The 27,374-nt window shown below is 41.8% G+C and overlaps 3 protein-coding genes and 1 non-coding gene across 4 annotated transcripts in view; 3 read left to right on the forward strand and 1 right to left on the reverse strand.

Moving 5' to 3' along the window:
- The window catches only part of eda (ectodysplasin A), a 42,383-nt gene extending 32,787 nt beyond the window's left edge, over positions 1-9,596 (forward strand). Inside the window, exons 3-8 of the mRNA XM_076273793.1 lie at positions 4,954-4,989; positions 5,376-5,630; positions 5,731-5,765; positions 5,975-6,026; positions 6,673-6,794; positions 7,814-9,596. Of these exons, the coding sequence (XP_076129908.1) occupies positions 4,954-4,989; positions 5,376-5,630; positions 5,731-5,765; positions 5,975-6,026; positions 6,673-6,794; positions 7,814-8,074 (761 nt within the window). The 3' untranslated portion in view covers positions 8,075-9,596. The remainder of the gene's footprint in view (positions 1-4,953; positions 4,990-5,375; positions 5,631-5,730; positions 5,766-5,974; positions 6,027-6,672; positions 6,795-7,813) is intronic.
- A 2,765-nt stretch (positions 9,597-12,361) lies between these two features.
- Positions 12,362-12,433, reverse strand: trnap-agg (transfer RNA proline (anticodon AGG)). Its single transcript has one exon. It is a non-coding gene; the product is annotated as a tRNA-Pro (tRNA).
- Positions 12,434-15,942: 3,509 nt separating this feature from the next.
- wnt11f2 (wnt 11, family member 2) lies at positions 15,943-18,439 on the forward strand. Its single transcript, XM_076274980.1, has 5 exons — positions 15,943-16,022; positions 16,187-16,422; positions 16,553-16,830; positions 16,964-17,256; positions 17,417-18,439. The coding sequence occupies exons 1-5, from the start codon at positions 15,943-15,945 to the stop codon at positions 17,589-17,591; spliced, it is 1,062 nt and encodes a 353-aa protein (XP_076131095.1). The 3' UTR covers positions 17,592-18,439.
- A 2,781-nt stretch (positions 18,440-21,220) lies between these two features.
- igbp1 (immunoglobulin (CD79A) binding protein 1) lies at positions 21,221-26,577 on the forward strand. Its single transcript, XM_076274074.1, has 6 exons — positions 21,221-21,436; positions 21,993-22,301; positions 22,428-22,623; positions 22,711-22,787; positions 23,164-23,282; positions 24,384-26,577. Exons 1-6 carry the CDS (start codon positions 21,225-21,227, stop codon positions 24,530-24,532), a joined length of 1,062 nt encoding a protein of 353 aa, XP_076130189.1. The 5' UTR covers positions 21,221-21,224; the 3' UTR covers positions 24,533-26,577.
- The last annotated feature ends 797 nt before the right edge of the window (positions 26,578-27,374 follow it).

A 27,374-nucleotide genomic window follows, 5' to 3' on the forward strand; every position in this document is an offset into this window, starting at 1 on the left:
ACATACATACACACACACACACACATAGATGGAGTGAGTGAGTGAGGTTTGGGGAGAGATGGAGAACAAGATGGGACAGACTTTGTTGTTTGTATCCATGTCCTCGCTGATGAGTATTTATTGCTCATTAAAGTGAAGGGAGACTTAAGCTGAGGTCATGTTTAAGTGGCGACACCTGCTAGCACAAACAGCTGAGTAATGGGCTGCCAGTGCACTAAGTGTGTGTTTGTCTGTGTGTGAGTGTGAGTGTGAGTGTGTGCTTGTGCATATGAAGAATTGGACAGCTATACCGTTCAAGGAATGTTTGCACGCATGAGTAAATAATCTGTCAGTGCACTAAGTGTGTCTGCCTCTGTGTGTGTGTGTGTGTGTTTGTGCGTATGCACAAACAGTTATGCCATTCAGGGAATGTTTGCATGCATGAGTAATAATCTGTCAGTGCAGCGTATGTGTGAGTGTGCGTATACATGCAGCTATACCATTCAGGGAATATTTGTACGCACACGGATGCATGTAGATAGATAGATAGATAGATAGATAGATAGATACTATCTATCTATCCTTTAGTTGAAGCTTTTGCCCAAAGTGACTTGCATACAAAACAAAACATTAGTGTAGTAGTAAATACTACCTTGCATATGATACAAAATCTCTTCTGCTCACTGAACTATCTTGTCAAACTGGTTAGTTTAAAGCCAGGCCATAGTATCCATTGGTTATATTGTCCCATTGTCCATATAGCCAGCACTGATGTGGCTTTGAGGCTCATGCTGTATATGCTCTAGTTCCTTAACTGGAACTCAAGCCAAACATAGTTCCATCAACCAACCGCATATGTTCCTGAATAGTGCCATGCTATCAAACCTCAGCAACCCCTTTACACTTGCTGCTACAGTCAAAGTACAGAGTTACTGAGCGTGCGGTTCTGCAACATCGTGCAGGAACTAAGCGTGGTTGAGGAGTGGCATTCCTGCGGGGCCAGGGTCTTTGCCCTCCGGGCAGATATGGTCCTGATTTTGTGGACAGTAAGCAAACCAAAGTGAAGCTGGGGCTGAAGCCATTCCCACACATAAATCTCACTCTGTGAGACACATTGTGTATGTCATGGTAACTGAATTGGACAAGTGTTTACCCCCATCAGTCAAGAGAGAGAGTGTGATCGACTTCAATAGAAACCAGAAACACCGTGTACCTTTACACGTAAAACAAAGCAGGGAACTTCTGTGAATTCTCTGTTGATTATGGAATATAATAACAAATATATGATGATGCCGTTGGCAAGTGTCCCCCTATCTGGATTCCTGGCCCGTACAGCCTAGCAACCCATCACCTGCCTATGACAACTCTGCCCGGATTTCTGGCCCGTCTGCTGACCCACCACATGCCCCTTGACAACTCCCTTCCCCTGGACAATTCCAACACTGGACTATTTGAACTTTCTGTCACTAAATCAGGATTAATGAATTATCATACCAGATACGTAATCATCCCACCTCTTGTAACTTTCAGCTCAAGTGCTTTTAACACCATGTCTTATTCTCTACACCTGACTATCATAAGCATTTGTCATGTATACAGACCTTACTGTCCTGTACTGACCCTAGGCAGATGGGTCAGGCCCTTGAGTCGTGGATCTGCTCGAGGTTTCTTCCTATATGTATCTCCAATTCTAGGGAGTTTTTCCTCGCCCCTGTTACCCATGGGCCTCTCTTTCTTTTCTTTTCTTCCTTTCTTCTCTCTCTGCCTACATTCTGTAAAGCGCCATGATACATGTGTAATGTTTTTGCACTCTATAAGCACAATAAATTGAAAATTGAAATTGAAGTGAAGGTTCCATTTGATGATGTGATAATGAGCAAATTTTTGAAGCACATTTTTTAGATCCGTTTGACATCATTTTCGAATGACTTGCAGAACAACTCACTCCTCAAAGGGTTAAATCTTACAGTCTGATTGTTCTTGGCACCGCAAACTGATGGCATCAGAGGAAGCAGATGGCTAGCTACCTGACTTGTTCTGTCATGCAAGCAGATAAACATTTTTCCGGGTTTGCTTCCTCAATAGCAATCTCATATATTGGTTTGTTGATCTTTTAAAACCATTAACTGTAGCAGAAAGTGTGTGTGTGTGTGTGTGTGTGTGTGTGTGTGTGTGTGTGTGTGTGTGTGTGTGTGTGTGTGTGTGTGTGTGTGTGTGTGTGTGTGTGTGTGTGTGTGTGTGTGTGTGTGTGTGTGTGTGTGTGTGTTCTTGGTCCTCGGTGATAATGAACGGTACCTGAGGGACTACCGAAAGCAACATGATTAGTATGTGAGAGGCAGCAAGCAAGAAGGCCAATAGCTGGACACAGTTCTTTTATTTCCTTTCCTCTTGGCCTCTCTCATCCTGTCTCCTGCCTGTCCACTGGTGCAGTGCATCCTGCTCTGTGTCGATCGACTGGACGCCATGCAATCCGTGTTTACTTTCACATCAAAGAATGTGCTGAACGTGCGGCAAACTAAAGGCATCTGGAACGAATACAGAATTTGAAGGGAGCGTCTTTAGCAAATTGTTCGTCTTACTTTTGATCTCTGGTGTTTTGAGAAAAAGAGATATTGCGTGAGAAGCGCGCATATGCGACGCACAGAAACAACTTGAATTAAGAAAAGCAAAATTATGTCTTATGGGGGTGAAAAACAACTCACCATCCAGTTTAAACAAGCTCATGGTGTGGGTAAGATGCTCGTTTCATTGACTCGTACTGTAGGTCTGTGGTAAACCCTCCATGGAACAGCCCTCTTTTGGTTCAGCACCACTGTTTAGAGTCTTTTAAAATCGTTTACCTTTCTGGTACCCAGAGAAGGGTCTGCTTATATGTCATTTATATTGTGTGTCATCTTCAAACGTAGTAATAAAACCAATACTCATCATTAGTCATGTCGAGCTGACGCAGACGCGTGCATGTTGTTGGGTAAATTGCAGTGGTGAGCAAAGTACACAAATCCTCTCCTTGAGTGAAAGCAGACATTCTTGGGGAAATATTACTCCTGTAAAACATCTAAATTTCCACTTGTGTTAAAGGCGCAGTCTGGAATTGCGCAGGAAGTTGTGTTTTTTTATGTTTACGTTTATATTTAAAATGAGTAGCAGACACTTTTGTCCAAAACAACATACATTATATTTTAACCAATGACCAAACAAAACATGCCAGAGAGGTAGATCACCCCTCCCTCCAGTATTCTCAGAGAAACTCCACACAGGGTTTTGTTTTAGTTTGGGGGAAAGGCTGCCCCCACTTTGTTTGTTTCCAGTTTTTGGAGCCTGGGCTGCCTACCAGGTTTTTTGACAGTGTACTCACGGAATGGGCAGCTAGCAGATTGTGAGGAGATGATTGCTTAATGTGACAATGACAAGTGTGTGATCGCTAACTGTACCTTTAAAGAACAAAATGACTTGCCTTCAAATGTACTTCATTATCTAGTAAGTCAAGTAAAATCAAGTAAAAGTACTGTGATTTATTTTTATTTATTATTATTTTATTCATTATTATTTATTTATTATTATTTTTGTAATCAGACCTACCACATTCCCTCTCCTTGCTGATTCTACTAATTTTAGGGCACACAGATCTGTCAATATGAGCTCATTAAATTAGTTTGACACTAATGTCAACTAACATAGTCATGAGCAGTATACCTGTAAGGAAAAAAAATGATATTAGGGAGGTCTCAATGGCTCTAAGATTTGAGAACAGGCAAACTTTTAGATTTCAAAATATTTCTTACAAGTTTCAACTTGATATTGTTTGCTGACTGAAAGTGAGTGTGTGCGTCTAGTAAAAACTATTTGTGGTAAAACACAAAGCAAAATTCAATACACAGTAGGAATCCTGTAGGACATCCTGTTGCCAAGGTGGCTCCATTTTCTTTGTGCTTGTGCGTCTGTCATATTGCATTGCGGTGTAGTCATGTTTTGTTGCTTCAAAGTTAACAATTAAGTAACTAATAAGACATAATCATGGTAACAATTGATTTATTTTAAAGACATACACAATAAACGTTTTTAGTGCTGCCAGATAATATTGGATGGGAGTGGACGTTTCTGGATGGTGGCTCCATGGTGTTACAGTGATCAAACATCTTTTTTTGTTGCTAAAATGCTTCAAGACTGAGCCACAAAACCATCAGAGGAACCAGACTTTACTGCTCGCACTGAGTGCCACATTTCTGGATCCTGATTTCAGAGAAAAAGTCCCAGATCATTCTGGGAAATGTTTCATTTGAGTCTCCTTCAGAACAATTCTTCTTCCTCTCTCCCTACGGCCCTTCAACTTTTTAAGGGCTCAACATGTGCTTGGCACAGAATATTAAAATACCTGGCAAATTAATATCTGTGAAATCTTTCCAGGTTTCCCCTCGCTCTTGCTCTCTCTCTCTCCCTCCTGCCACAGAGGCTGTGGCTTTCCTCGAGTTCCTGTGTGTCTGAGCATTAGTGAGACCTACCTTGTGAGACCATTTTTATTTTAATTCAGTAAAATTCCACAGTCTCTAAATGCTAATTACTCCCAGACTACAGGCCCACCACTACCTCCTCTTTTCTCTTCAGAGAGAGAGATGCAGAGAGAGAGAAAGAGAAAGGGTATCCGTCGTTCCTCCTCTAACGTGGACCAGATTTCAGCCAGCTTTCCTCATTAAACAGACCCACTGATGAAAATCTGTTTATTTATCTCTAAGGCATAAAAAAACAACACGCTGGCCTTGTGTCGTAAGATGTTATCGTTAATCATCCTCAAGCGTTGGAGTGATGCCATCACAAACTTCAGCCTATCTAAATTTATTTCCAGGCACAGACATGCACATAGCACATAAGGCTAGATTCTGACACTCAGGGGTGTCCGTACAACAGTGTGGTGTTTTTATAGGTCATGAAATTGAAGCTAACTTTTGAAACACTGATATTCTCCTTCTCTCTTCTCAGATCCAAATGGTGGCAATGGAAAAAGAAAGAAAAAAGGTACAGCTCCCACAGCCCATAAAAAGACACCATATTTAGCTTAAGAAACAGCATTGTACCACATTTGTACAGACAGTTTGTGTGTGTTTAGGAAGGCATACATTATACATTTAACCCAGATTTGTGCAGCATTTTGTCGGTTTATAAAAAGACACCATATTTAGCTTCAGAAACAGCATTGTACCACATTTGTACAGACAGTTTGTGTGTGTTTAGGAAGGCATATACATTGTACATTTAACCCAGATTTGTGCAGCATTTTGTCGGTTTATTTTGTTTGAGTTTAAGATCACAAGAAATGAATTTACAGCTATCTCAAAACTTCTTGGGTTTTTTTCTTGGGTTCTACCACCGTGTAACCTGTTTCCATTGTCGTCCCCCGATAGGCAAGAAAGGGCCCCCAGGTGCCCCTGGTCCACCAGGCCCTCCTGGGCCTCAAGGGCCCCCGGGTATCCCTGGCATACCAGGCATCCCCGGCACCAATGCCATGGGACCCTCTGGACCACCGGGTCCCCCAGGGCCGGCCGGCCCCCCAGGGCCACAGGGTCCGCCCGGGCCCCAAGGTTCGTCAGGTACGAAACGATCACGCTCCAAGCTCGCCACTGACTCCACAAACTCCACATCCTCCTCTTACAGAAGTGGTGAATATTTCCCCTTACCATCTCCTGTACTAATGAACAGGGTAAATGTATAACTGACTGTTGCATGGATCTTATTGTACCTCATGTTGTTTGCCTCCAGGGGGAAATGACAAGGGCCGGCAGAAAGACTTTCAGGTATATTTGACTTGGTAAATTCATGAACTTGCCGAAAAGTTATGTTACAATAAGCTGTGAGAGAATGTTAGTGTGAACAAATGAAAGTCTTTTTCTCTGTTCTAGTACCTTTGCATGCTTTTACCTATGTTCATTTGTATCACAAAGTTCCAACAGTGGCCACTAGGTGGTGGTCTCTTAAAGACCTTTATTTGCTTTGTGCCCCACAGCCAGCCGTGGTTCATCTTCAGGGGCAAGAGACCACGATACAGGTGAAGGAAGGTAAGAGTTAACTTTTAGAAACCTCTTCAATTACGCAACAACTTCTCTCTTTTGCTTATGACACACAGGGGAACTCTTTGGGTAACACTGATGAGCAACATTGGGAGAACAAAAACCTTTATCTGAACACTTGAGTTGATATTGTATCGAAGGCTTTTTAGGTGTTCTGTACAAATTCAAGGCCTTCTCTGCTTTCGTGTTTTTTCCACTCCGCTGGGTCCTGCTGACAGTGTTACCCAACAGCGTTATTTAAAATGTTTCCCAGTTGGCCAAGTTATTGTGTGTTTTGTGATTTTATTGTGTAGTATGGTTAAGTTTCAAGTTAATGACATGTCAATGACAGCCAGACAGTGTTTTAAATCATGGGAGAGACCACGGAAGTGTGTGTGTGTGTGTGTGTGTGTGTGTGTGTGTGTGTGTGTGTGTGTGTGTGTGTGTGTGTGTGTGTGTGTGTGTGTGTGTGTGTGTGTGTGTGTGTGTGTGTGTGTGTGTGTGTGTGTGTGTGTGTGTGTGTGTGCACGGGCAGGCGGGCGTGCGTGTGAATTTATGTTTGTTTGTGTGTATGTGTGTGTCTGTGTGTCTGTGTGTCTTAATTCTTATTACGGATGTTGAGTGACTGCATTTTTCTCACACTGAGATCTTTCAGAAGGCGTACTCAGAAACTGGAAAATGATCTCCATGCATCACAAGGTGTTTAAGATGCACTCCCACTCGGGCGAACTGGAGGTGCTGGTGGATGGCACCTACTTCATCTATAGTCAGGTAGAAGTGAGTACGGTCCTTGACCTAACTCCTACTCCCGCCTGCCCTGCATGTCACTGGACTCCCCCTTGGCTTACACAGAAATGATGCAGTGACAAATTGGTAGTGTGGATCTGTTCCCTCAACTGGCATGTAGCACAACTATTTTTTTTTTCACGTCGGGAATAAATTAGTAGGCTGTATACTTTTATATCTAAACGGAGACAGTGGTTGTAGATTTGCCAGTGAACCCTTCATTTGACATAAGAATAAAGGATGAGGGCTTATTACTTGTTCAAATGAACCCAGCCGTGTTTTTCAATACCAGAACCATCTCCAGTTGTACAGTGGAATTATGCACCTTCTTCTCCTAAAGGGACATCAGTTTAGCATTCCATCCCAACCTCAACAGACAGCAAACATTTGGAGTTGGTCATAGTGGGATCAGAGCTGTTTGATGCATTCGATTCAGAATCTTATATTGCAGTCATTGACAAGTTGTGACCTTAAAGAAACCAAACAAGTGTCTGGAAAAGGCATAGTATTTTGACAGACTATATGAACATAGCTTTGATCTTAAGACACCCCCTCCCCCCGCTCATCTCCCTCCAAACATAAAATCTGGCCACATCTGTGTCTGCAAACCACAAATGTATGTCGTCTCTGATATGTGGGATTAGTTTGACTAAGGTGAGGAGTTTTCACAGCTGCAGCCTAAAGTCTGTGGCTGTTTCAATTGGGTTCCTGCGTTAGGACCAGTGTGCGCACTAATACACGGCCAGGGGATTTCAGTATTTATTTTGCACTTTTTAAGTCAAGGGGAGTCTAAAAGCTTATATTTTAGAAGTATAAGTAATATTAGTAATTTTAAGACATTACTAATGATAGTTGCTGTTATGTTCCCAATACCATATGCATGCACTTTAGTATCAGCTAATGCAATATTGTTGTTTAAGGTCTTCAGAACTCTTTCTTCAATGTTTATTTCTGGTCTGTGTGTGTGTGTGTGTGTGTGTGTGTATGTGTATGTATGCGTGCCCTGCCAGGTATATTACCTGAACTTCACAGACATCGCGAGTTACGAGGTGATGGTGGATAAGACGCCGTTCCTGCGCTGCACTCGCAGCATCGAGACGGGCCAGCGCAAGTTCAACACGTGCTACACGGCCGGGGTGTGCCTGCTCCGCGCCCGCCAGAAGATCTCCATCCGCATGGTGTACGAGGACACCTCAATCAGCATGACCAACCACACCACCTTCCTGGGCAGCATCCGCCTGGGGGAGGCTCCATCTGGCGGGCACGCTTAAATTTAATGAAGGGCACCCACCATTTCCACCCACACACACACCTTTTCCGACCGCAAAACCGCACCCCTTTATCCAGACTCCCAAACCTTCGTCTCTGCCTGTAGGGGATGATCCTAGGAAACCGAAAAAGTCAGTTTATCACTACTCGGTATGGAGACAAAGTAAAAGACACCCCCATCCACCTCCTTCTGCCATTTCCCCTCTCTCACCTCCACCCTCAGGCCCTGGGCCAGCACCTCCTCTCCCCTCACCCCATCTGCCGCACACCCAGACTAATCCACGCCCTGGAAGCAAGGAGGGATTCCATACTCCTAGGGCACCATGACGAACTCTTTGGGAATCCTTGACAGTAATCATAAAGTGCTGGTGCCAACTGACGTAATCGAGACGCATGCATGCAATAGCTCGCCAGATAAGGCAACAGTATGTCATGTAACAGTTGCATTGGAGACACCAGAAGATAAAAAAAAAAAGGAAATGGTGTAAATTGAGATACACATGTAGGATTCTATAAGTCTAAAAATTGTCTACAAATAGTTTGCTCATGTAGACTCATAAGCTATCTCTGAGAATGATGATGGACACCAGTAAACAAGATGATCATGGACACTGGTCAACAAGAATTGATAAAGCCCCTGTGAAGTTAGCATGTAACCATGCCTATGGCCCTGTAGTTCATATTACAACATTTTAGCTCGAAATGCAACCATATAGCCACATACTCTGCCATATAACCAACCACTAAGCCATGTACCTATGTACCTGAAGACAATGCTGTATATTCAAAGAAGTGGTCATGTAACTCAACACAGTCATATAACCCAACATTGTAACTAGTCTTGAATGAATATTGCAAAGAGGTCCCACATCAATCAGATTAACTACTAGTCAACATCCACACTAACTTCCGCAAGGCTGTACATGCCAAAAAGGGTCCAGTTGTGTATACTGATGTCAGTTCACATCTGGAAGGGAAATCACAGACGACATGGAATCCCAGTGGGTGGTTTAACGGAGCGATATGAGATGTTTGATAAAGAGACATGATCCCTGTTTTGGGGAAGACACCCAGGTAACACTTGCAGTCTCTCTGGCCTATTACCCTATTGATGATTTCACATGGACTTTTTTATATTTCTTTTGTGAGGAGCTGTTATCAGATGTGGAAACCTCCCAGACGATTCTGGCGAAAGAAGAATCTATGAGGAGTCATTGTAAGAAGTATATTTGCTTGACGCTGTATTAACCTTTGCCTCAATTAAGGGAAGGTCAGAACATTAATTAAAAGCATTGTTTGGATACTTTGAATGTGAACATGAACATTGATTCAGTATGGCGTCAGTCTAAATGCCTACTTCCTTGTAGGCCTCTTAATCTCTGCTATTTTTCTATTGAATCTTCTTACATAGTAATATTTTGAATGTGTTTGAGTGATATTGTAGGTAAATATGGTATATTTGTTATCCTGTTTTGCTGAAAATAATGTACATTTGTAAACTGTATTGTGGGTGTAAATATGTATATAAATAGAATTCTGTTTGGTTGGTTTTGTAAATGGATCTGATTTTTTATAATATTAAATAGTTTCTTCCTCACTCTCAAAGTTTCTGTAATCTGGGTTGTTTATGCATAGCTTTTGCTACGTAGTTGAAGAATGTTGTGTTATACAATTCCCTTTGTATCTCTGAGGTTAGAATACCATGCAGTTAGAGACCATCTGCATTTGTTAGTGATTTTAAATTGAGTGTGCTTTTTGACTGTTTCATGTAGTTATTCATAAGTGAATAGCAACAGCGCCTCTAAGTGGACAACTGCAGCTATGCCTTTAGTGGCGTTTGTTAAATCTGAATGCAGATTTTTTACTATTCGTCTGTCTGCCAGTTCGACATAATGAAGAGCAACAATGTAATGTCACCTGCTTTCAGAGCTTTAGAACGTTGAAAGATTTCACTGTCAAATATAGTACGGTGAACCTACAGCTGGCACAAGGTCAATTGTGTAATCCATGATTTTAGATTGAATTTAACAGTTTAAGTACATTCTTTAAAATGATTTACATTTTTATTTTGTATGTGAGTACATCACAAAAACTAACACTGTCTACCCACTTTCTCTGAGGTTTCAAAACAATTTGTCAACAAGCTATCAAAGAGGAGGATGAGACTGGAATATGAAAAATGTAATGATTGCCTTCACCAAAGCTTTCTCAGTTTCAGGTAGAAAATAACTTAAACCAACAGAAAAAATCCCCATGAAGTCACTGATACTGTAGTCAGTCCCCTGCATTTCTTACACATTTGAAACGTTAAAAGGCATTAGCTTAGTAGTTTAACCTGTTTGATAATGTGGGATCAATGTGGGGTAGGAAAGGCCATTGACTGCAGTATCACCTTTGCCAGTACAAGTCTTGCGCATCTCAAAGCCGAGAGCTTTGATGACTGTATTCGACTGTCTGGCCTCTAAACATCCAATACACAATGGTCTGAATGTATATTGAGTTGTTGGGGGTGTTTCACCTAACAAAATGGGCACCACCTAAAATGGATCAGTCTTTGAACCCCAAATGGCTTGTTTATCTGTGCATCTTCTTTCCTATAGTTACCTGATTTGTCCTGCATTTTCATAATTTCCTGAAGTTTAATGTATGTGTGTTTGTGTGTGTGTGTTTGCAAGAGTGAGTGTGAACTTGAGTGTGTGTGTGTGTGTGGGGGGGGGGGGGGTTGTTGGATCCAACAGGAAGAACTGGCCTCTGCATCCCCTCGCTCCTCAACTGCTGGCCTTTCATATACATGAATCTCATCTCACCTTACTCCCTCACACACTCCTCACGAAGCATACACACAATAACGCCCAGCAGTGTCCTCAGGACACGAACATTTCACAATCAAAAAGGAAAAGGCAAAAAAAAAGATTGAATGGTAGAGTGATAGGAGGGGGACGAATCCACTTCCTTTGAGACTAGTTTCTGTTGCATGTAAAACAGTTGGTGAAGGCAAGCAGGAAATTCAGTCTCGCAGACACATCCTATTCACATTTCATTAGCTGTCTCAGGCATGTATATGTATTAGTTCAAATGAATGCCTGCCTGTGTGTGATGTCTTATTTCCAAGAATATTTGCTTTCATGGAGGACAATAAAGATGACCTTGAACCTTGCATAGGCCACAAATGTATGTACTTCTGAAACAAGTGAAACCAAGCACACTAAACAACTCCTTGCCTTGTCCAATTGTTTATCAAATCATTACCATAAATGCCATGTGGAATGTATATTTTCTTCATGACAACCTGTGGGGGGTATGTTGTTCAGTTCTGCTTCATTTCTAATTAGACTACACCATCCAAATGTTGCTTTCTCCAATTGCATTGTACATTCAAATACCAGGATGAACCAATCACAAATGCCATCTCAAAGGCCTTCGCCATTCAACAGTTTCTATACCACCTGGACAGCTGCCATTGAGAGTAAAAGAGGTATCTCTAGAGATAACCCCACACTCCTTGAGCAGAGTATTCACTGTCAACATAAAAGGGGTTCAGCAGAAGTTAAGTAAACATGCATTCTCTCAATCTCCCATATGTGTGAATGAGTCTGATTAAGTGTAGTAATCCCTTTTATGACATATCCCCTGGAAACCTTTCAACAGCTAATCCTGCTTTCAGACCACATACAGATTATGCATTTAAGATCCTCTAACTAGCCTGCTTGCCCTCCCCCTTCCTCTGTCTTTCACTCACTCATGAGGTCCCATATTTGATCATTTTGTTTATAGTTTAACAACTTCCAAGGTCCATATGTAGGCTACCTGAGTCTATGACCATGATGAAAGCACAATTGTATTGTTTTTACAATTTAAAGACGGGTGATGAAAGGATTAAGATAAATCCGTTTGTATTTGTAAAACAAACTTTAAAGGGTTTGTTTTGTGGCCATAGGCACCAAAACTGACCGCACGTCAATCACCCTAATTGTTTTGCTTTAGGCTTTTAATTGTTGTGATATTCACATGTAGGCCTAAGAGACTGAATACCCCCGGGAGACAACCATATGGAGCGTTATAGGCTGCCTACATTCCTATAAACAGAGCATGTGTTGTGATAGGATATGCCTTGGATTAGGCTAGGCTACTTGCTACACGGTAGGCACATTGGTGCCAAGTGACAACACGCATGCCGAATGTAAACTCTTTCACTGAATATGTTTCGATATAGCATAGGCCTACATTATGTAAACCTTGATCTTTCTTAGGTTGGTGGTTATTTAAATCCAGAACACTTACAAAAAACAGGGCTCGTCCGGGATTTGAACCCGGGACCTCTCGCACCCTAAGCGAGAATCATACCCCTAGACCAACGAGCCGCGTGCATACAGGTAAAATGCAACATACTAGATATCAGAACTTTATAGGCTACTGTTTCGTGATTTATTGTTATCGCGGTGAATTTTCAAGGCATGTTGCAACCACAATCCATTGCGCATTATCGTTAATAAATATTTCTTGACCATGCCACAAAAACCTGTAGCCTAGCTAGATGTTGACATGACGTTGTTCCGGTTACATAGTGCTACATCTAAGCGTGCAGATTTCTCCAGACATAACATCGAATAGGTCTCAATTTTAGACCCGTTACCTTTTTAAGCGTCAAGCAAAACAAGTTTCAAAATCCGAACAATTGTGTTCGTGGCAGAATGCACAATGAACAGGCAAACGTGAACTAGGAATAGCCTAAGTTGTTAAAATTAGACTAGAAAATTCGTCCGATTGCATCTGGCGCAAAGTCATTTTCAATTTTGATGACCAACTCTTCATTTTAATTGATGTTATCTGTTGCTTTTCTGGAAATGAGTTCTGACTGTAGGCTACTGATCTTAAATAATTTTAAAAAATCTGTTTTGACCATTAAATTATTACAATTGTTTAGGCTAGGGTGCAGGGTGTAATTTCTAGCCTTTATAAAACCAAGGGCTGCGACTTTGTATCAACTTATTATTTCAACAATCCCCAGGCTGCGACTTTGTGTAGGCTATCAGCAATGCGTAGACTGCAACTTTGTATCACCACCAAGGGTAGGCCCTTATGACACTTTTCTTGCTGGAATGTGGGAACTATTCTTATTGTTGCCGTGGAGTTCTTATTGGAGCCTGCTTGCGCCTGTGAAGATGCGTCACTTGGGGATACTTTGTGTCCTTATGAAAAGAATGACGATTCCAGGATTAGGCTATTAGGCTTATTCGATCTACGTAATAATCAGGTAATAACGTTCGCAGCGGCCATTTTGTTGATATAGAAAATGCATAGGTGGGTCTATTTAATGCAGCTGTCAATTGACAAGCGCGACAGCACCGGTATGATCGCTGTAGGCTATTTATTTATTTGTACAAAATTTAACGTGATGGTAGGCCTATGTTGTGCAATAGGCCTAGGCTACAGTGCAGGCCGTTATAACAACAGCAATACAGGCCGTTCTAACAGCAAATAGCCCTAGATTCACCCACTGTCAGAAACATAGCCTACCTGTCAACTTTTTTCCAGGTGTCTTCCTGTTTTAATATTTTCCCGTAAAATATCCCATATTTTATTACTTTCATAACATTAGCCCCATCGGACTTGGCCGTCTCTTTACTGTTGTCCTGTACCCCCTGCCCTTGCAGCGAAAATATGTTTTTAAAGCATCGTTTTGCTTGAGAGTGATCCGAACAGTGTGGGAGAGAGCACGATTTGATGACAATCTCATTAGACCTAGCTTAGCTTCACACCTCGTTTAATTAGTGCAGCAGTTTTGTAGTCCTACGACTTCTTGCTCTCAGCAGAGGGATAGCAACAGAAAGACGAATGTTGAAATTCCCCTGTATTTTGGGTGAGTAACCCGGAAAATCTCCCTTATTTTCGTTGCTCAATGTTGACATGGTCAGAAAACGAGAAGAGAATGAGACTGAGAAGTAGTCAGCGCAGGAGAGACTTGTGGCTACATATGATAAATAGCCTAGGCTAAACTTACAGCCAACTCCTCACATCGCCATTATTATATTTGTATTATTAATACTATATTATATTGTCCTCTGTGGGCTTAAGTTAAATACGTTTTAGACAGCGCAGACAGCTGCCCCTATGCAATGCGGAGACATCAGCAGTAGCCTGATGTAGTCGCCTACCATAGATTACCTTTGGACATAATTGCATTTGCATAGCATTGCTAGGTAGGCAATGTTAGCCAACGTTTACAGTAGCCTAAAGGCTAATATATTTATTCATGATGCGCCCTTTTCAGCTTGTCTTAGTGGCACGGCAAGTGGCAAATAGTAGGAACAAACTCAGCGGAGAAAGATATCAGTAGATACTTCTGATTTGTATAGTGTTTTGTTCACTTGGATTTTGGAAATGTTACAGAGAATATGTTAGCCCTTTCTGCCAGACATGTAGTTGCATCATAGATCCTCCTGTAGAAGTTATCAGACAAAAACGATCACTGGCTAACCCACTTTAAACTACTTTAGCAAAGTCCTTGGCTGCAGGTTGTGAGCAACAGGCAAACGCAAGATACAATTGCAGTCCAATGAGATGCAACTTTATTCTCTGCGATCATGGCAATGTTAGACGATGTCGTTGGTGGAACAAATATAAGTTCGCCGACCTTGACTCAGGCGACTTGAACGCTTGTCCCCTTCAGCTGCGACGTGTGCCGATGTATGAACAAGACAGTTAGGCTAAAAATAAATATCGGGGTAATTTACAGTTGACAATAATGACGGATCTTTACTTAATGCTATTAGATATGGGTCCATACGTTTATTTACTTATATTGACGAGATGAAGCCGTTAGGCTACTGTGCTCTGCTCAGCTCAAATCTACGCGCTACAGGCGATTGTCACATAGAATATAGCCTATAGAACTGGAATGTCATATCAACAATATGGCCGCGGCGGTGTTTGCGAATAAGCCCTATAACTAGAGAACTAACTAAATCCGTTGTGATGTAAATGTTTCATGTTGTAGAGATCCGCCTCAAAAGAAATCTTCAAAAGACTTAGGCCTAAGGCCCGCTAATTGCTTCACACAGAGGGCAACTTACCGACCAACCCGTCTGAACATTGAATGGCTCAGTGTCTGAAGTGATTAGCCCACAAGAAACGTTCAAAACTAATCAGGACGAAATGCGAAACAAGTTAGAGTCATTCCGAGAATTTAGGTCTACGGCATAATTCTTAGCCTCAAAATAGTTAGGCTACAAGTAGGTAGGCCTATATGTTTAAAATTTAGCCTCGAGCAGAGTTACGTCTCTGTTCACAGCAGGGCCCCTGTATCGATCTATGGACAAAGGCTGACAATCTACAGTCTTGTTTTAGGTATGACAAAGTGATTGATCCTCCATGTGAAATCATTTACTCAGAAAATGTTTAGGCTACAATGTTTGTCGTTGCTTAAATTACAGTCTGTAGGCTAAGCCTAAACACATTTTACGATATTAGGCTATATTCAACAGAAATGTTAGCCTATAGAATTACAATATTTCATAGCCTTGGCTTTACAAATGTTTTGTATGCACCCTAGTTATCATAACTAGAATTTTGCAGCTGTACTATTGCCATACTAACCATAGAGGTCAGAATGGACCTACCTGAAGTTTATTCGTCGAATTAGTTGGGCGTGGTTACACAGAGACTGGTCAGATAAAAAGACGCTGTTTAAACAAACCACTGTGTTGTCTGCATTAGGAGCTCTTTTGACACCATCATCCCAAGACCGTCTGTGCGAAACAACTGTTTTGGATTTTTTTAGATAGGCCTACTGTCAGTCACTGCTGCATTTGGCAACTGTTTGGCATTAGAGGACAAGACATTTAAGAGCAACAATCGATTGATGGACAATATGCAATATCACAGGAACGTCTCTGTACTCATACTGATGGTCCTTCTGGAAGTTCACTGTAGCGCGGGTATCTACTGGCTGTAAGTGTCAAGTTTTGGTAATTGCTTTCGAATGAACCTTGAAACAGCGCTATGCAGTAAATGTGTGGTGTTAGTTCCTGCTGGACCCATGTATCCTTATTTATTTAAAAACATGTATATAAATAAATGTTAATGAACAATTTTGCGTATATGTTATTTTTCAGAGGTCTCACGGTGAATGGTAGTTCAGTGGGTTGGAATCAGACGCACCACTGTAAACTCCTTGACGGGTTGGCTCCAGACCAGCTCCAGCTATGTCGTCGCAACCTGGAGCTCATGCACAGTATCGTGCATGCTGCCAAACTGACAAAGAACGCCTGCCAGAACACTTTGAAAGATATGCGATGGAACTGCTCGTCAATTGAGAGTGCGCCTCATTTCACACCAGACTTGGCAAAAGGTAGGAACCTTTATACATGTGAAAATAAACACGTGTTGGTTGATTTAGTCAAACCATATACCCTTTTCAGAAATTAGACATCCTTTCTCAGAAGGAGTACATGCACTTACTGTCGGAATGTGTTTTACAGGTACCAGAGAGTCGGCGTTTGCGTTTGCCCTTGCTGCCGCTGTTGTGAGTCACTCCATTGCAAAGGCTTGCGCCTCCGGAGAGCTGCCGAGTTGCACGTGCGGTCCTGCCCCAGCGGAGCAAGCCGCTCCTGATTTCCGATGGGGAGGCTGCGGAGACAACATTCGCTACGGGCTTCAGATGGGCTCCGCGTTCTCCGACGCGCCCATGAAAAACCGTAGGTCTGGCCCTCAAGCGTTCAGGCTTATGCATCTACACAACAATGCGGTGGGCAGACAGGTACGCATCACGTTAGGGGTTTCGCCATTACATGGCAATATTTCTCTCTGGGTTTAGTTATCCTATTGTTGTGTATTCAGCTGATCTAAGTACACATTGTTTGCAGTAAAAATATCATTTTGCTAATTTGCAGGTCTTGGTAGATGCTGTGGAGACAAAGTGCAAGTGTCATGGCGTGTCTGGGTCATGTTCTGTTAAAACATGCTGGAAGGGGTTGCATGACATCGGCCACATTGCAGAGGATCTAAAGACCAAGTACCTTTCAGCTACAAAAGTGATCCATCGCCTTGTTGGCACACGCAGGCAACTAGTTCCCAAAGAGCTGGATGTGCGACCTGTCCGAGAGGGTGAACTTGTTTACCTTGTCAGCTCACCTGACTATTGTAAGACTGACGCAAAACATGGGTCCCTTGGCACACAAGACAGGTAATGGAAACATCCAGTATCTTAATTTGAAAGCTGAACTTTTCACCTCTCTAAATGGGCCAAAACGTCCACCCAATCAATAGGCCTCCTCTCATTCCCTATCTCAGCCACGTGGTGCAGTTAACCCCATTGACTAATACACTGTTTAATCTGTCTCCAGGGAGTGTAATAAGACAGCGAGTGGCAGTGACAGCTGCGGTCTGATGTGCTGCGGTCGAGGCTACAACGTGTACACAGAGCAAGTGGTGGAACGCTGCCACTGCAAGTACCACTGGTGCTGCTACGTCACCTGCAAACACTGTGAGCGCACAGTGGAAAGGTATGTCTGCAAGTGAACCCTGGAGTCAGAAGAAGGAGAAGAGGGGAAAAAAAGACAACAAGGAGCAACAAATGGACAAAGGGAGAGGGTTATGAACTGGACCCGAACAAAGTGCTGGGTCCACCACCACGGCAGGCTCTTTTCTCCAAGGCGAAAGACATGCCTTTTGTGGCTGCGTGTGTGACCATGGCGACACCTGGCAGAAACCATAGTGATGGTTTACAGACAACAGCGGAGCTCTGACAAGACCCAGATTCTGTTTACGTGCAGGTGATGGACGGGTGTCCCAGAGGTTCCCTCTGAATGGACAACGCTCTTTGGAGAGAGAAAAAAGACAATTGGGATGGACACCAAATAAAAGACTTTTCAGAAAAGGCACAGACAGATATGGCCTGAGTGACAGCTCTGAACAGACTGATCCTTACTCATTAACTCCTTTGCTGAGCAAAGAGATGACTCACGGTGAGAAGGGGCATTTGTGGATGTGGTGCAAGGCAAGCAAACAATCCATGGTTAACTTGCTCACTGTTTAACCCAAATCAAAATGATCTATTTAGAACAAAGTTTTTATGTGTGATTACTTGTATTTATTGCTTTTTGCATAGGCCTACTTAACTGTAAGGATTTATCAGGAAGGATTCATCAGTATGAATTATCATAGCATGTATGAACACACCCATACATCTTTTACATTGATCTGAGTTTCATTGTTAGACAGTACAGTGTCTACCACACAATGAAAATGAAATGCACTTACAAAAAGGTCATTTAAGGTAAAGCATGATATTCTAGTTCATGTAGTCCATGCTGCAGGCTTTATGTAGACATCATTTAGTCTGAATGATGATGTAAGTCTTGTTCATAGTTAAAGGAAAAGCCTGCAATAGTGAAATACACACACTGTCCTAAATTTTAAATAAAAACTTGAGTGACTAATTTGACATGTTTTTAGCAGTAGGTGCTTTATCGCCTTGTGCTATTTAGGGGTAGAATATTGCCACAACCTTGAACCTTGTTACATTTACACAAATAGGTGAGGTTGCAGACATCTTGCCTAAGTAGGAACATAAACTGAGCCTAGTAATTTATGCACAGACTTCATGTTTTCCCTGCAACCCTCTAGGTATGTTACAAGATAACTATGGTAAAGCAAACATAACCAGGCCATTAGCATTTTGAAAATTATCTGTATTGTGTCAGAATCTGGTTTTGACTCACTGCAAAACAGTTTTTTAGTATAAAGAGACGTACCTAGCGCTCTCTCATGAGGTCATTTTGATTTAAGAGATTGACTTATTTTAAGGCAGCCACATTTGCCAAATTACTTTTGCAAATTTGCTTGTTTTCTTGACAAGATATCTTAAAATAAGTCAAACTCCTATTAAATTAAGTCAAATGATTTTTATGAGAAGGTAAGCCTCTTTATACTAAAAACAATACCAACTGGATTCTTTGATCTTAATGTGGAAACTTGGTAAATAAGCAGTTTTTGCAGTAGTGTACAAGTAAAATACTTTAATTCACTTTTTAGTATTTACTGGTGCCATTGCATTAAACAGACCAAGAAACAGTAATTAGTGCATGTAGACTTTAGTAGACACCTATTATCAACTGAACAGATAACTATTAAGTGTGTGCTCCCAGGCTCTGTCCCTGGACACAGACTGGACCCTGGACACTGAGACTGGTAAAAGGGTGCTACCACACAGCAAAGAGCCGCACTGTTGACTCTACAGCTGATGTGAATATGTCAGGAATGCCATGCCCTCTTCATCCCGGGCCAGCCGTGTGTTAACAGGACTTCTGTTTTTAAATAAACAGCATGAACCCATATTTCATACACCCATTCATTAAATGAATTCAGCAGAAGTTGACCAGATCAAATAGCTTTGATGTGTGTGGAGGTCCTCAGGAATTAAACTAAACACAAAATAAGTTCAACTCAGACACTTTTACAGTGTCCTTGGGAATCAAGCAATATGCAAATGACCAAAAAGATTCAATATGGTAGGAACAGTAGGCGATGATTTACTATGAAACGGACGGCATTGTGTCTGTAGTAGCGAGTGTTGGTGTAATGATTGATGGCAGGCCAGGGCAGTGTGGCACTTAAATACAGATGCAGAGATAGACGTTTACAGCAAGGGCTAATCTCCCCCTCACATTCCTGGGGTTATCCCAGCCTGGGGGGTAAACTACCACAGGGACAGGTGGAGAAATTCTTAGATACAGCTTCCAAATTCCTCCAGCAAGTTGTTTTTGGTCTGAGCTAATTTGGAATGTAATTGTAATAAACAGAGCAGCTCCACAAAAAGGCATTGGAAGAGAGTGGAAGGACAAAGTAGGTGTTAATAAAAAGGTTGGTAATTCAAGCACAAGTACATAGATAGTGAGAACAAGACACTTGAAATCACGTTTGAAAGCAGGACACGACAGTGAATTTTACCCAAGGTCATTCCTTCAATTCTGCTCCAGCCATCTGTTAGAACTGATGAGGATTGTGGTGTCCCCCTCACCCCCTGGCATCTAGAGAATCTAACAAAGGCGCGTGCTTGTCTGAATGATTAAGTGTTTGCTTTTAGTCCTGTGTGGCTAAAAAGGCCACACGCTTTGTTCACTTTACAAATATGAAAATAAATGAACCATTTTCTTGTGCTGTTCATGTGGCCAGTATTAAAAGCAGGAATGCTGTGATGAAAAATTCTTGTGGTCATGATTATGGAAGCAGATCTTGCTAAAATGCATTATGCAGGCTATATATTATGAGGGACACAAAGTAAATGTCACATTGTTGTCAGATTTCTTTTACCTCTGCACTTATTGCACTGCACTTATAAATTCAACACACTCATCAAACTGTGATGTAAATGAAATGTACCCAATATAGCATCGTAAGTGCTCATTTAGATACATAAATGTGATGTTACAATGTGTAAGAACACAGAGTTCAATGAAGCACACAGTTGCACACACTCACACACCATGATTAACAGTTCTCATCACTAACACCCAACAAATGGACAACACATCAGAGATTTCTCAAGTGCAAGTTCACTTGCCTCTAATGACTAGTTGAAAGAAGCCCTTTTTAATATTACTAAACCTCACGATTAGACTACACCTTTTTACAACACCGAAAAAGATCATATTTTTACACACACACACACACACACAGTGTCCTCTGGGTTCTGTAAAAAATGTCTCTCCACCTGAACAACATTATGTCAAGGACATTGTTCAATATGTGACACATAAAATAAACTATACCATAGCCTACTACAAGGCTATACTTTTTGCATTCTGCCATAACTAGGAGAGGGACCTCTGACCTGTCCGCCTGAAGCTGTGAAAACAGAGACAAGAAAAATAAATGCACCTTGTTTCACGTGAAGTGGTAGCTGTGTTTTAGCCTACATGTTTTTTTGTTTGTTTGCCCCCCCCCCATGAATAATGCTACTAAACTGGATGGATGGCGGGTCCCCAAAAATGTATTGTTTACAAAAACAGGTTTCTGGAGGAGGGTGCCCATAGACAGTAAATGAGCTAGTTTGGCAACACTGCCATCTATTGGATGATGTCTTAAGTGTTGAAACTGGAAAGTACGGAGGCCGAATTGTATGCGTAATCGTTGTTTTTCACTTTCGAGAAAATGGCGTCAGCAGAAGATGTCAACCATACACAAAACTCAGAGTCAGAGGCTCCTAAACTTTCCGATTTATTAGATCGTGGATGGAAATTTTATGAAGAAGTAGATACTACAAATGAGCCTACAGGATCTAATCCAATTCAAGTGAAAGTTAAGCGCGGAATTATGCAACTGGAAGAGGCAACGCGGATGGTCGCCCAACTCGAGTTATTCAGGTGAGCCAGCCAAGCCAAGACCGCTAACGCCAGCTAGCTAATGTTGACGTTTGCTCATCAATTTAATGGCACCTATCAAGTTTACATAACATTGTGGTTATGGTCTAATTGTGCAGCTGATCCATTAAAGCAAAATATATTTTCTCTCTAGAAGTTTAGAGTTCACAACACAAGGAGTTTGATATTTAACATTACTAAATTTGGGGTAAGGTTAACGTTAACGTTAGCTAACTTTAGCTCAATAGCTACTAGTGACCATCTGCAACAGTGAGTCAATCCATAATAGCCAGCCAGCTGCTAAATGGTAACGTAATATAAATAACATGCCATTTCATTGAAATTGAATTTATTCTTCTTGAGGTGATGAGGCTGTCATTCTAATGGAATCAGTCATTGGTGAGCTATCTTAGTTAGTAAGTTGTAGACCAACAATGTATTGCCTACAAATTGCTAGGCAACATGCCCATGTCTTTGTCATTTGTCTCTGCTTCTTTGAAGTAAGCCAGCCAAATAATACATCTTGGGAAGTTAAACAACCCCCATGTTTGCCTTTCAGTCGGAATGAAGAATTGGAGGAGATTGCTACTACAGACTTAAAGTATCTATTACTTCCTGCTCTACTTGGCGCGTTGACCATGAAACAGGTGAATTTGTCCAAGCGGTTGGAGCAAGTTCAAATGGCCCGTGTGTATTTTCTGGATTTCTTGAAGAGATGCAAGGAGTACAACATTAGCAAATTTGAGCTGCCTAAATCCAGCGAGACTTCAGATGACACTTCTGAGGAGGATGATAGTCGGCCTCCACGCCCTCTGCAACAAGCAGACCTCATCACCATGGCTACACAAAGACAGGCTAAAATTGAAAGGTTTGTTTTATCTGTCTGTAAACTGATATATATATATATATATATATATATATATATACTGTGAATATGTGTTAGAGCTGCCCACACACCATAATGATGCTATAATATCGTTCTCTACATATTCAGGTATAATCAGAAAAAAGACACAGAGGCAAAACTCTCAGAGATCAAAGCAGCAGTAGAGAGTGGACAGGCAGATGATGAGGTTGTGCGGGATTTCTACCTCCTCAACATCCGTAGGTGGATCACTATTGCCCTGGAGGAAATCGAGAGTATCGATCAAGAAGTAGAGATTCTCAAGAGGATGGATGTTCTCAAGCAGGTGTGGCAGATGGGCTTTTACTCTCCTCCAGTTTTACATGCAAGCTGTGACTTGGTGATCACATTTTGTTTTCTGACTCTGTTTCAGAGTTCAGCACAGTCATCTCAGCCAAAAAGGCCCCCCATGAAGCCATTCATCCTCACTAAAGATGCTGTGCAGGCAAAGTATGTCTACTAATTGCATTGCCCTGTGATACTTATGCCCCCTAGTGTACTAATCTCATATTGTAACGTTACTGTGTTTAGCTTTTACAGTGTTTGTGTTTTGTGTGATGTTTGTGGATTTCCCTATCCTATTAATCAAAACTTGTGTTTGTTGACACAAAGTACTGTACACATTGTCTTCATATTAGCGTTACATCTGAGGGATCTTGTGGGTCTTCAGTTGTTAGGTTCCTCCTAACATCTCAAACTTGTCTCTATTAACCCACCAGTTCTATGTTCATACCTGGTGGGCTTTTTCATAAGTAAGCAGAAGGTGTCATGATAAAACAGGAGCAGTAGAGTGAGTGGCGCTAATGTAAGCTTTAAATGTTCCCAGGGTGTTTGGGGCTGGTTACCCCAGCTTGGCGACTATGACGGTGGATGAGTGGTATGACCAGCACAGGAGGCAGGGTTGCCTGCCTGACCAAGGCATCCCACGCGGCCCCAGCAGCTCTGGTAAGCACTGGTCACTCTCAGCCATCCAGCTGAAACACTGCTGCATGAAACAGTGGCTTTGATTGATTAAACACCAAGGTTATCATGGAAAGTCATGAATTGATTGTATCGTATGTAGGTCCAGTTAGGCTAATTATGTAATTTTACTCTTCCGTGGATAATGTTTTGCTGTGTGGATTTCTGCAGTATGATAGTTTTGAATTCACTAACTGGCCTATTAGAATGAAAAAATGCAAAAAAATCTTAATCTTCAATAATCTTCAACAAACAGGCCCAACCTGAGAAGTTAAGTATGCAATTTTGTGTACTTGTGTAGGCTGTGAAAGGTCTTTGAAATGTCTTAGAAAGGTATTAAAATATCATCAGTAAAAATGGTGGGATAGAAGCTGCTGCTAAATGAATGAATGTGGGTGTAAATGTGAAAACTACCTTTAACTCATTGAGTGCCAAAAACGTAATATTACGTTTTTCCTTCCATGCGTTGAATGCCAAAAACGTAATATTACGTTTTTAGCTTTTTTTTTAAATTACGAAACTAGACACTCTAACACACCTTATATGTGATTTTGGGAACTCTGTGATGAATGGAAATGAATTATATGACGATTGAAAACTCATGAAATCTGGACATATCATAACTCGGTTGCCGCTTTGGGTCGAATCAGTGACACATGCACGTCTGCTCAAAACCAGGCCATTTTCGTGGGTCTATCACTAGGTGGCAGTCTTGCCAGGTCTCGCTGATCACTTCCCGGAAAGTTTACAGGCAACACTTCATATTTCATGAAAGACGTTATATCTCCATTTCTGGAAAAAAACAGCGATTTTAATGAAAACTAGCCACTGTTTAGCTTGGGGTTTCTCAGGAACAGAGGCATGTAGAAATACACGGTTTGCACCCACTGAGAGCTTAAAGTCTCACCTTTTAAACAAGCCATTGTATGTGTTCATAGTTATAACACAGAATATGCTGTGGCTGTACAAAAATCATCAACAATGGTCTAGATTGCTGGCACTCTAGGACAAAGCTCCCGAAAACAGCTTGGCATTCAATAAGTTAAAGTCCTCTGTGACATTTTTCTGTTGTGTCCTCTTCGCCAGCTGACTATGACGCTGAGGAGCGAGAGAAAGAGGAGAAGGAGAAACAGGAGGAGAACGACGACGAGGAGGCACTGCAGAAAGCAAGGGACTGGGACAACTGGAAGGACACTCATCGGCGAGGCTACGGCAATCGCCAGAACATGGGCTGAAGGGGCCCCCACGCACACATTGTCTACACGCCACGCCACGTGCCCACACACACACACACACACACACACACACACACACACACACACACACACACACACCATGCCAACCACACAAAAAAAAAATCTCTCTTTCTGTCTGATTTGTTTTTTTTATTCGGAAATAAAAGTGGACAGTCTAGGCTGCCTTTGTGTATGAGACACGCTGCGATATCCTGCAGCCTTGAGTTCTGCTCCTTAATACTGAAGGGCATCTGAAGGGGAACCGCCTTCTCTGGCCACTCTGTCCCGGGAACCAGTGGTGTTTGGTTTGAAACCGATCCCACACCAAGCCCTCTTGGTTTTGCTCAGTTGGAAAATTATGCCAATAGCCAAAGCTGGGGATATTCAGTGGAATTTATTTCCCTCCCCGACAAGTATTTGACCTATTTCAGATGACCGCTCAAAAGCACTCTGACATTTACTGATTTATTCGAGACATTTTGTCTTTGTTATGTTAGTTTTTTCTATTCTAGTTTCATTTGTGTCTGGCTCTCAATCTCAGTGTCTTAGTGGCGGTACCCCAAGCTTGGCCTTTGCAGATATTTGAGATTGTTTTTGAAGAATTTCGGGAGCAACCTTGGGTACTTTGGAAGCAGGAACATTGACGGTGCAGAATGCTTGTGTGTGTGGTGGAACACTGTTAATAGGTGGTTGTTGTACAGCTGTACGGATCCAACTTTTCTCCACTGCATACTGCGGTTGCTAATGTAGCTAATGCTTCAAACCCTCTGCCCCTCTGATGTTTGGGGTTTGGCAGCAATCCAAAGAAGTGGGTTTGGTTATGCCGTGCATGGTTTCACGTCCAGTGACGATAGCCTACTTATTTATCAAGCACCCAGGCCACACTATCAGCCCATGATTGTGGAGGGGTAATGCTAAATATACTGACAGTGGGTTAAAAACAATATGTTGTAATAAGGAAAAAAACAATGCCGTTATAATCAGAGATCTCTGTGAATTTATTTAACACACAGTGGCTCAAACGGTATTTGTTTTTATTTCACAAGGACTCATGGAGTTTTATACATTAGCTTGGGTGTTCTGCTGTGAAGCTGACAGATGCACAAATCGTGATTCATATTTATTTGAATCTGCTTGTAGCTGGGATTGTGTGTTGTGCCATGTTCAGTGACTTTATTGTCACCCTGTAAAATTAAAGGAAGCATCATATTCTACTTTTCTCTGGTCTTTGTTTTGCCAAAAGACCCCATGGATAGAACAGAACAGTACACGTAGCGATGAATTTGTGAGGTCAATAACATGTAGTTAAGAGATGTAGGGAAGGTATGTAAACAATGTCAAGATGATCCATGTCAGGATTCCAAATGGACAGGAAAGGTATTGCTCTTAACATTTTTTTTCTGAGAATGTAGGATAGCTTACAAAGACTTACTAGACTCCTCTCAAAATTGGCCTTGACACGTGTGTTTTAAATAATTACACAATCAAATAATTATGTACAAGTATTGAAAAAGAACTCTTCTCCCATAAACTCATATCATCATCTCAAGTCTACTGCAAGTCCTCAATACCTCCCGTTCATCACGGATCTCTGGAGCTGAGGGGCGCTGTAGTCAGGCTGGGGAAAGGGTGGCTGGGATGGAGAGGAGTGTGGGAAATCCGCTGCCATCACCCTCTGATATGGGAACACATAAACACATATGTAGTCATTGCTGAAGACAAGTCCATCCATGGTGTCAGCCACGGGTTTGAAATATTTTAGCTCATGTATTTGTCATTGCAAAACTTCAAGATACAAAAAGAAAATGCCAATATCAAAATCATGCTTACACAGTACCCATACTCCATTACCACTGGGTGTTTTTCAATGAGGCCATTTTGTAAATTCCCTGGTTTAAATTGCTGTCAATTGTGCTGTGTTTTCAATACCCACTGCGCAATATAACTTATTCTCGATGGTTTTAATAACATAATCTACTCCGCTCATGCTGTGTCCCATTTTGTATATTTAAATGGATGTGATTAAAGGAAGCAAAAAAAAATTACTCATCTTGTAGCCTTCTTCATCTGAAAGTCTAAACAAGTGAACTGTCTATCTTGTGAGTTTAAACAACAACCCTTTTAATGGCTCCTACAACTTTTCACACTTGCCCTCTGAAGAAATTAGCGCTGAGGTGTGTGTATTTGTAGTGGTTTAGTGAGAAGACTGGGCACGGATGTACTGAAACGTTATTTGGCTCTCCTGAACTCACCGTGCCGTTCACAGGGGGCTGTTTGGGTCTGTAGTTGTAATCTGAGCTGTAGTCTTGAGGTGGACCTTGGCCCTCGTACGGAGGTCTCCCTGGAGACGACTTGGCGTATGGGTTACTCAGCACCTGCCCCATTCCAGAGCCATAACTGCAGACGGGGGGGAGATTACAGATAGCACATAACTTTTCTGCTCACTGAAGACTGAGTCCTGGAAATGCTGACAAAAAGTGATAAGTTTAAAGGTGCCAGCAAAGGAGCTTCCTATGCTTTTGAGTTGACTTGAACGCAGCCACACGACACTCTTCTAATGACTTCACTTGCACTGTATTTGATAAAGCACCCCACCCCACATGGCACACCGTGATGCCAGGCAGCAGACACAGAATGCTCTTGACTTTATGTCAAAACGGTAGCTTTTCATATTCTGTTGATAATTCTAGGTCATTTAAAGTGTTTTTTTTATATATTAAATAACTCCACATAGCACATTAAAGAGATCCACTAAGGTAGCAGGAGAGTGAGGAGCCCCTAATTTTAGGCTTGCATAATTGGACTATATAAGAGTACATGCCTGTTGGGTTGTGGGGGAGGT

This window comes from Alosa pseudoharengus, unplaced genomic scaffold (genome assembly GCF_046254945.1).
Source record: "Alosa pseudoharengus isolate Yale_2024_CS ecotype anadromous, Long Island Sound unplaced genomic scaffold, YU_APseudo_1.1 YU_APseudo_1.1_scf_8, whole genome shotgun sequence".
Taxonomy (NCBI): domain Eukaryota; kingdom Metazoa; phylum Chordata; class Actinopteri; order Clupeiformes; family Clupeidae; genus Alosa; species Alosa pseudoharengus.